The sequence below is a fragment of the Passer montanus genome, unplaced genomic scaffold, assembly GCF_014805655.1.
Source record: "Passer montanus isolate IOZ18808 unplaced genomic scaffold, ASM1480565v1 scaffold89, whole genome shotgun sequence".
NCBI classification, from domain to species: Eukaryota; Metazoa; Chordata; class Aves; order Passeriformes; family Passeridae; genus Passer; species Passer montanus.
In genome coordinates this window covers 1,402,279-1,411,010 of record NW_024374256.1, presented here as the reverse complement: position 1 = coordinate 1,411,010, position 8,732 = coordinate 1,402,279, and the positions used below count along the sequence as shown (strand labels likewise).

The 8,732-nt window shown below is 57.2% G+C and overlaps 2 protein-coding genes and 1 long non-coding RNA gene across 9 annotated transcripts in view; 2 read left to right on the top strand and 1 right to left on the bottom strand.

The window, feature by feature from the left end:
* The window catches only part of STMN1 (stathmin 1), a 5,594-nt gene extending 1,715 nt beyond the window's left edge, over positions 1-3,879 (top strand). Inside the window, exons 1-5 of one of the 2 annotated variants that reach the window (XM_039733596.1) lie at positions 666-857; positions 1,189-1,259; positions 1,864-2,036; positions 2,661-2,852; positions 3,372-3,879. In XM_039733596.1, coding sequence (XP_039589530.1) covers positions 1,247-1,259; positions 1,864-2,036; positions 2,661-2,852; positions 3,372-3,440 — 447 coding nt within the window. In that variant the 5' untranslated portion in view covers positions 666-857; positions 1,189-1,246 and the 3' untranslated portion in view covers positions 3,441-3,879. Of the gene's footprint in view, positions 1-665; positions 858-1,188; positions 1,260-1,863; positions 2,037-2,660; positions 2,853-3,371 lie in introns of those variants that run through there. The other variant, XM_039733595.1, reaches the window with a different exon arrangement.
* LOC120513834 lies at positions 2,098-5,890 on the bottom strand. The gene is made up of 2 exons (XR_005630363.1): positions 5,441-5,890; positions 2,098-2,317 (listed from the first exon to the last, which is right to left on the bottom strand). It is a non-coding gene; the product is annotated as an uncharacterized LOC120513834 (long non-coding RNA).
* Positions 5,891-6,366: 476 nt separating this feature from the next.
* The window catches only part of PAQR7 (progestin and adipoQ receptor family member 7), a 3,003-nt gene continuing 637 nt past the window's right edge, over positions 6,367-8,732 (top strand). Inside the window, exons 1-2 of one of the 6 annotated variants that reach the window (XM_039733589.1) lie at positions 6,367-6,965; positions 8,065-8,732. The exon at positions 8,065-8,732 is cut by the window's right edge and continues 637 nt beyond it. In XM_039733589.1, coding sequence (XP_039589523.1) covers positions 8,086-8,732 — 647 coding nt within the window. In that variant the 5' untranslated portion in view covers positions 6,367-6,965; positions 8,065-8,085. Of the gene's footprint in view, positions 6,966-7,066; positions 7,475-8,022 lie in introns of those variants that run through there. The other 5 variants (XM_039733587.1, XM_039733586.1, XM_039733588.1 and 2 more) reach the window with 5 other exon arrangements.

The following is an 8,732-nucleotide window of genomic DNA, read 5'->3' as shown; positions in this document are numbered from 1 at the left end:
GCGGGGGCAGCGGCAGCGGGCGCGGGCGGGCCGCGGGGCCCCGCCGCCGCTGCCGCACCCTCCGCGTCTCGAGACGGGCGGAGAAGGGGGAAGCGTCGGCGCTTCGCGGGGCTCCGGCGCCCCGTTGATACGCGCGGCGTGAAGGGGTCCCGAGGGTGGGTGTCAGGGTATGGCGGGGGGTGGTGGAGGGGGTGCTCCGCGGCGCTGCTTTTGTCCCCGCTCGCGGGCATCGCGTCGCCGCCCGGTTTTGGGGCGTCGCGGTGACAAAGGGAAGGGAGACAATGGTGGGGGGGGGGATTCCTCGTATGTTGTCCCCGTTGCCCCCGCGCCCCCATCGCTGAGGGGAACGGGGTGGCTATTGTCCCTCAGCGAGGGGCGACGCCCTACCCGCGGCAGCGGCGCCCCCTCCCCTCCCCGCCATTGTTAGTGGGGAAGGGGCGGTATCCGGGCGGCCGCGCCCCGGCGCCATCGAGCCGCGGGGGTCGGTACCGGAGCCGCCTGTCCCGGTGTCGCTGCCGTGCCCCCGGCCCCTGAGGGGCTGCGGCGGGGGGGGGGGGGGGGCCCGGCCCCGCACCTGAGGCGGGGGGCGGCAGGTGCCCGGATGTTGCCAAACCCCCTTTTTTTCTTTTTTTTTAATGTGTTTTTATTTTTTTACACGGCTTCCAGACCTTTTTCTGGCGTTTTTCTACGCGCGCCGTATTCACGAGGTGTCCTGGGCGGTGTACGCCCTCGCTGTCTGCCGCGGTGTGAAGCATCTGACTTGAGCTGCGCAATTAAAAGCGAATTTTAAATGAGCTCGATTGCGCACATTTCAGATCCTTCGGGAGTGGCAGGAATCCTCGCTGTGCCGTCCTGTGGTGCGTCATTTTTTTATTCAGCGAGCTCTTTTACATGTGTGAGAGCAGTGAAATCCCCACAGCCCCGTGGTGAAACGGGGTCTTTGTTCCAGTACCTTAAGGCGGAATAAAACAGATGGAAGATGCTCCAATATCCCAGAGATCTTGCAACGCCAGTAATTCCATAACCTCTCCAGTATTCCATCAGCTCCACAAAATGCCTGGAATCACTGCCTGCAGTGACCTACCTCGAGTGCCTTTTGTTCAGCAGCTCTGCCTCTGCCCAGCAGTTTTTCAGAAGGAGCAGGGTCCCCGTGCTGGCTGTTGAAAGGCACATCTCTTTGTTACCCAGGAACCCACCTGACTGACCTTCTCCCAGGCTTGGCTTCTGGAGTCTGATTTTCTTGGCCATGGCTACTTCTGGTAGGTAAAATTCTGTGCTAAATGCTCTTGTGTCCATTTTTTTTTTTTTGCCTCCTAATTTCCTCGGGAATAACTTAAATCTAGTGAAACAAGCTGCTGTCAGCAGGCTTCTCTCCCGTTTGGGTGAGGCTGTTGGAGCTGGGTGGTTGTGAAAACACCCCAAAAGAGGAGTGTGGCAGCAGATGGGCTGCAGCTCCCTGCAGCCATCTGCTGCCTCGGCAGAGCTGGCTGTCACTGAGCAGGGCTGGGGACAGCCCCGCCTCAGATGGCTCCAAAAATTGGGTTTTTTTCCTTCCTGGCTCTCTCAGGTTGCAGGCAAACGCCTGGAAATTCATCCTCAGGTTTGTCACTGCAGGGAGAGTGATTTTTGGTTTAACTCATGGGCTTGTTTCCACACTTGGTGAAAGGCTGAATTAAACCATCAGGTGCTTGGGTGGTGGAGGATCGAGGAGGGATTGCAAAGGAAATTTCCACAAAACTCCTGCTTGGCTGCCCTTCCTCAGGGAGCTTGATGGTGCTGGATACTGGAAGCTGCTTTTAATGTCACCTGAACCAGTTCCTGCATAAACTGTTCCTTTTTGTGGCTTTTCCCCTGCTCTCCCAGACATCCAGGTGAAGGAGCTGGAGAAGCGAGCCTCTGGGCAGGCCTTTGAGCTGATCCTCAGCCCCCGCTCCAAAGAGGCCGTGGCAGAGTTCCCCCTGTCTCCCCCCAAGAAGAAGGATGTGTCCCTGGAGGAGATCCAGAAGAAGTTGGAAGCAGCTGAGGAGAGACGCAAGGTAAAGCTGGAGCAGCTCCAGCTCTGCTCCACCAATTTTGGGGGCTTAGGGCTTTTTTTTTAATTTATTTATTGGGTTTTTTTAATGGCAAGTTGAATATTAATGGAATCCCTGGGGCTCTTCTGGAGCTTTATGGTCATGGTTTTGGTTCCAGAGAGATTCTGAAGAAAAACTGGGAGCAAACGTAGCTGAGAGGGGCAGCTCTTTCAGGAAGAAGCTGTTTTTCTTGTCTTTTAACACCAGAACAGATGAATTTTCTCCCAGAAAATGCAGCAGTGAATCTGTAATGAGGAGTTGGGGAATAAATTGTCTGGCTGATGAAAGATGTGGCTGGGGGTGCAGCCTGGAGCCCTTTGATCGAAGTGTGCCTGACCTGAATCTCAGTGATTCACCACCCTGAGCAGGGAGGCTCTTCAAGCAAAGTTCTTTCAATATTAACATCAAAAAAAAAGAGAGAAAATACCTGTGTTCCCTCTCCAGAAAAACCTCATTTAACGAGAGGTGCAGTAATGGCAGAAGCTGAGCTTTGCAGGGGGATGTGAGGGGCTGGGGAGGGGGGAGCCCCAGAGCTGCTGGACCCCCAGAGCTGGCACAGCCCCTCACAGCCCAGCCCTGTCCCACCAGTCCCACGAGGCAGAGGTGCTGAAGCAGCTGGCTGAGAAGAGGGAGCACGAGAAGGAGGTGCTGCAGAAAGCCATCGAGGAGAACAACAACTTCAGCAAAATGGCAGAGGAGAAGCTGACCCACAAAATGGAAGCCAACAAGGAGAACCGTGAGGCGCAAATGGCTGCCAAGCTGGAGCGCTTGCGGGAGAAGGTGGGTGTGCAGCCCTGCCAGGGCAGCTGGGAAAAGCAGGTAAACCCCCAAAAAACACCTCAGAGGAGGAGGGTGCCCTGGGCAGGCAGGCTGGTTGTGGAATGTGCAGAATTCCAGTGCTGTGCGAGGCTGGATGGAGCTGGGCTCCACCCTGTGCCCCCCACAGCCCTTCCCTGCAGCCCCCTTTCTTTCTTTTTTCCCCTGGAGCCCCCTTTCTTTCTTTTTTTCCCCTGGAGCCCCCTTTCTTTCTTTTTTTCCCCTGGAGCCCCCTTTCTTTCTTTTTTTCCCCTGGAGCCCCCTTTCTTTCTTTTTTTCCCCTGGAGCCCCCCTTTCTTTCTTTTTTCCCCTGGAGCCCCCTTTCTTTCTTTTTTTCCCCTGGAGCCCCCTTTCTTTCTTTTTTTCCCCTGGAGCCCCCTTTCTTTCTTTTTTTCCCCTGGAGCCCCCTTTCTTTCTTTTCCCCCCTTTCTTTCTTTTTCCCCTGGAGCCCCCTTTTCCTGGAGCCCCTGCTCTGTTTTCCAGGACAAGCACGTGGAAGAGGTCCGAAAGAACAAAGAAGGCAAAGACCCCGGCGAGGCCGAGACCGACTGACTCCGCTCTGGAAACTGACTCCCCCTCCTCCAAATATCCAAAGACTGTACTGGCCAGTGGTTTATCTTTGCTTTTGGTTCGGTTATATATATATTTTTTGTTTTTTACGTTTCTTAGAAACTGATGTAGAACTGTAAAATTAGATCCAAACTGTACACTTGCTTTGGGGGCTAGAGGGGAGACCTTCCATGTGTCACTTTTCTAAGGTGTTGTCTTTCCAGTGTAGCTTTTTCTTCTTGTTGCATCCTTTTCTACGCCAGTGCACTCGCTCCTGGGTTGATGGTGAGTACTGTATCAGCTCTGTAAGACCTTGTGCAAGGAATCTCTATAACTGTTCCATGCTGAATATCTGTTACACTTCCAGCAAAAATCTCTGACTGTCCAGTCTGCTCAAATACTGCTGTAACGATGACTCAATAAAGCTGCACAGTGCTGTTACTGCCTTCCTCCCTCAGGAGCCAGCGCTGGGCCGTGGAAGGGGCCCCGGGGCATTGTCCTGGGGCTGTGACAATCACAGCTTTGTGTGACACCTCAGCTGGGGCTGTTTGTGTCCCCAGCGCCGTGCTTTGGGCCAGCCCAACAAACGGCCCTTGTGCCCCGGGGCTCTGGGGGGAACGTGTGCCACAGGGGCCAGCAGCACCCTGAGGAATCGTTTGTGGCCCCAGACGTGTGCCACAGAGGCCAGCAGCACCCTGAGGAATCGTTGGTGTCCCCAAACGTGTGCCACAGGGGCCAGCAGCACCCTGAGGAATCGTTTGTGGCCCCAGACGTGTGCCACAGAGGCCAGCAGCACCCTGAGGACTCGTTTGTGTCCCCAGACGTGTGACACAGGGCACAGCAGCACCCTGAGGACTCGTTTGTGTCCCCAGAGGGGCTGGGGTGGAGCAGCACCTGCCCACAGCTGCTCTGCGCTGGGACAAAGGGGAGGGGCTCTCAGCAAAGATGATTTTTAGGTGGATTTGGAACAAAATGGCTGTGCTGCACCCCAAACCCATCCCCTGAGGATCCCCACTGGTGTGCTGTGAGCAGGCACCACCATCCTCCTCAAAAACAGCCTGGGTTGCCACAGCCTGGGGTGGTGACACTGGTGCCACTGCTCTCAGTCCTTCCTCGGGCCTTGCTCCCAGCTTTGTTTCAGTTTAACTCCACACCTGCAGCACCTGAGGATGGAAAATCCGTAGGAAATTGGGTTTTTTACAGGACTCCAGGCCTGGAGTGTGATGGAGCAGCAGCCTCGCTTCGGGAAGCTTTTCCCAGCGTGTGCTGTCCTTATCCCGAGCTGATCCCGAGAGGAGGGGCTGGACACGGCCCTGGGCAGTGCAGGGGGTGGGGGCTCCGCAGCTCCGGGCACGGGGGAGGCGCTGCTGCCCCGGGGGAGGCACTGCTGCCCCGGGAGAGGCGCTGCTGCCCCGGGCTGCTGCTCCTGGAGGCGCTGCTGCCCCGGGGAGAGGCGCTGCTGCCCCGGGAGAGGCGCTGCTGCCCCGGGCTGCTGCTCCCTGCTGGGGGCTCGGGGCTGCTCTGCACTGCCCGCAGCGAGGGAGAAACAGGACACGGCTGTGGGGTCAGGGTCTGGCTGGGGATGGGGTCGGGGCCTGACTGGGAACGGGGCCAGGCTCTGCCCCAGAACAGGGTCAGGGTCTGGCTGGGGACGGGGCCAGGCTCTGCCTGAGAATAGGGTCAGGGTCTGTCTAGGAATGGGGCCAGGCTTTGCTCCAGAATAGGGTCAGGGTCTACCCGGGATTGGGGCCAGGCTCTGCCCCAGAACAGGGTCAGGGTCTGTCTGGTTCTGGGGCCAGGCTCTGCCCCAGAACAGGGTCAGGGTCTGCCCCACAGGGTGAGGGCAGGAGAACAGGGCTGAACTTTGAGCCAGAGCTCGTGAGTGCCCCCAGGGATGGGCTGAGCACCTGGCACGGCGCGATGGAGGCTGGAGCAGCTCCCGAGTACAAAATGAGGCACAATCAGCAACCAACCCCCCCGGATCTCCGTTTTAATGTGGTTACCTGCTGAGGAAAGAGTGCCCCAAATGCCTTGTGGGGTTTTTCCTCCTCTCTCCAAACGTGGGGGAGGAGAATGGCAGCTCTGCCAAAGCCCAAATGGTGCTGGAGCCCAAATCGATGCTAAATGTGAGCTTCAGGCTTGCCAGAGCTGTCAGAGCTCGGCGCGGGGCCTTCTGTTCCCTCCTCCTCCTTCTGCTCCCGTGTCTGCCGAGCTGCGGCTCAGCCGGGCCTCCAGGGGGCTCTGGGGGGAATTTTGGGGGTGAGGAGGGAGAGCACAGCAGGGACCCGGGCGGGGTAAGGGATGGGAATGGTCAGGGCAGGGAAACAGAACTCAGGGCTGCTCTGGGGAGAGCTGGGCTGGAAGCAGGTTCCTTAAAAATATAATAATAATAATTTTAAAATTTAAAAAATTAAATTAAAAATAATAAAAATAAAATATATATTAATAATGATAATGATGATAATAAATTTAAAATAATAAAATATAATAAGAATAATATACTGCGGAGGGAAGCAGGTTCCTTTAAAATATAGTAATAATAATAATTTTTAAAAATTAAATTAAAGATAAGGAATTTTGGGGGTGAGGAGGGAGAGCACAGCAGGGACCCGGGCGGGGTAAGGGATGGGAATGGTCAGGGCAGGGAAACAGAACTCAGGGCTGCTCTGGGGAGAGCTGGGCTGGAAGCAGGTTCCTTTAAAAGATAATAATAATAATTTTAAAATAAAAATAATAAAATAATAATAATTCCTTTAAAATATAGTAATAATAATAATTTTTAAAAATTAAATTAAAGATAATAAAATAATAATAGTAATAATAATAATAATAAATATACTGCGGAGGGAGGGAGGGATGTGGAGCCGTGGCGGGGCTGCGAAGCAGGAGCAGCTCCAAGGGGCTGCGGGGTCGCGACCCCCGGGACCCCCGGCCGGGCTGGGGCCGTTCCGAGGTGCCGGGGCGTGGTCGGGGGTCCCGAGGGTCCCGAGGGGACGGGAACCAAAGCCCGGCTCATCCCAGGAGAGGCAGCTCCATCCCGGGCTGCCCAGGGTCCGCGGGGCTGGAGCTCCGCGGGGCTCAGCCGGGCCGGGCGCTGATCGGAGCCGCACAAAACCCGGCCTGGTTTGGGAAGGGAAGCCGTGTGCGCTTCAGGAGGCTTTTTAAAGAGGCTTTTTTAAGAGGCTGTGCCGCTGCGTGGCGGGATGTAAACAGCCGGGGGCGAGTCTTTATCATCGCAGAACAATCCAGCGGGTGGGGTGGGTGCTGCTGGGCAGAGGAAGCAGCGGAGGCAGCGCCGCTCCCGGGGAGCCGCAGCCTTTATCTGGGGTCGGGGCACACGAGGCATTTCCAGGATGCTCTCCCCTCAAAACGGAGCCTCGGCAGCTGGGAAGAGCTCGGCGACTTCAATCCTGCTCCAAGTTTGGAGGAGCTGAAGGGAACAGCGCTGCCCTTCCTTCCCCGGCCGCCGCTCCCGCAGGAATTTCTGTTCTGCTCTGCTGAGCCCCCTGCCCTCGCCTGGAGAGAGAGGCAAGTGCTGCGGGCAGGGTTTGAGGTGAAAACAGCTGAATTTGGCACCGCCGGCTCTGCCCTCCGGCCTGGCAGCTCGCGGCTGCTGTGGCTCAGGGGGTGAATTTTGCCCTGGCAGCCCGAGGAAGGGGGAGGATTTTGGGGAGGGCTCGGGGGTCGGGGGAGGGCTGAGCTGCTGCCCCAGCCGGGGGCTGCTGGGGCTGGGGGCTCCTCCAGCCCGGCCAGGTGGGCAAAGGGCGTTTGGGAGCAGCAAAGAGCCTGGCTTGGTTTGTTTTTTTTGCATCTGTGCCCCTTGGATTCAGGCAGGAACGAGTTACAGCCTAACTTTGATGAGGAAATTACAGAGTTTTTTAAAACAAACAGTCCCATCCCCACCTCCTCCTGCTCCCAAACTTTTAAGAGCTTTTCCTGTCCCTGAAATGAGGGCACTTGTCTGGGGCTGAGGCACAGATCAGCACGGGAGCTGGACGTGGACCAGGTGTTTTTGGGACTTGTCTGAGCACGAGCAGGTAAAGAATCTCAGTAAGTTTTTATGGAAAGGTGCAACAAGCTGGCAGGGCTGCTTTTCACTGGGCAAGGACAGCAGCTTCCAAAAGGTAAATATGGAAATTCCTGCTCACAAAGATTATGCTGCTGGACTTTGGTGGTGCCACGATGAGGGAGGCTGCTTGGAAAATCGGGAGCTGAAAAAAGGAAGGAAAACTCCAAGTGCAGGAGTTGCAGCCTCTGTTACTTGTTGATATTTGTAAGGACAAACAGTTTACAGGAGGGGGAATCTGGAGTGGGAGGTTTGTTTGGGATGCTTGGATTGTTTAGCTGTTCCCAAACTACAGGGAAGGGGGTGAGCCAGGCACTGATGTGTCCTGGTGTTTTATTATCGTCATTTAACCCCAGCCCCGTGTCCTCGGGCTCCCCACACAGCAGAGGCACCTCGGGGGTTCTTAAATGTCCCTCCAGCCTCCTTTTTGTCACTGTTGTTGGGGGAAAACCCCAACCAGAGCATTTGCACACCCCCTGCTCGTTGATTATCCCACTCAAACCCTCCCAAACCCCGCAGCAAAACCTCCTCTCCTTCCCAAAGGCAATTTTTCACATCAAGGACGTGGAGCTCGGCCTGGCCATGGCCACGCTGGTGACGCAGAAGCTGAGCCAGCTCTTCACCCCCGCCGGGCTGCCTCGGCTGCTGGGGCCGCCGGCCCCGGGCACGGTGAGCAGCGCCGAGGTGCCGCCGGTCTTTTGGAAGCCCTACATCCACGGCGGCTACCGGCCCCTGCGCCGGCCCTGGCGCTATTACTTCTGCACGCTCTTCCAGCAGCACAACGAGGCCATCAACGTGTGGTCGCACCTGGCGGCGGCGCTGGCGCTGCTGCTGCGCCTGCAGCGCCTCTGGCAGCGCGTGGACTTCGGGCAGGACGCGCACGCCCGGCCGCTGCTGCTCATCCTGGCGGCCTCCATCACCTACCTGACCTTCAGCAGCCTGGCCCACCTGCTGCAGGCCAAGTCCGAGTTCTGGCACTACAGCTTCTTCTTCCTGGACTACGTGGGGGTGGCCGTGTACCAGTACGGCAGCGCGCTGGGCCACTTCTACTACGCCATCGAGCCGGGCTGGCACCGGCGCGTCCGCGGCTTCTTCCTGCCGCTGGCGGCGGCGCTGGCCTGGCTGTCCTGCGCCGGCTCCTGCTACGCCAAGTTCCGCTTCCACCCGCGCTGCCCGCTGCCCGGCCGCCTGTGCCAGGAGCTGCCCTCGGGGCTGGCCTACGCGCTGGA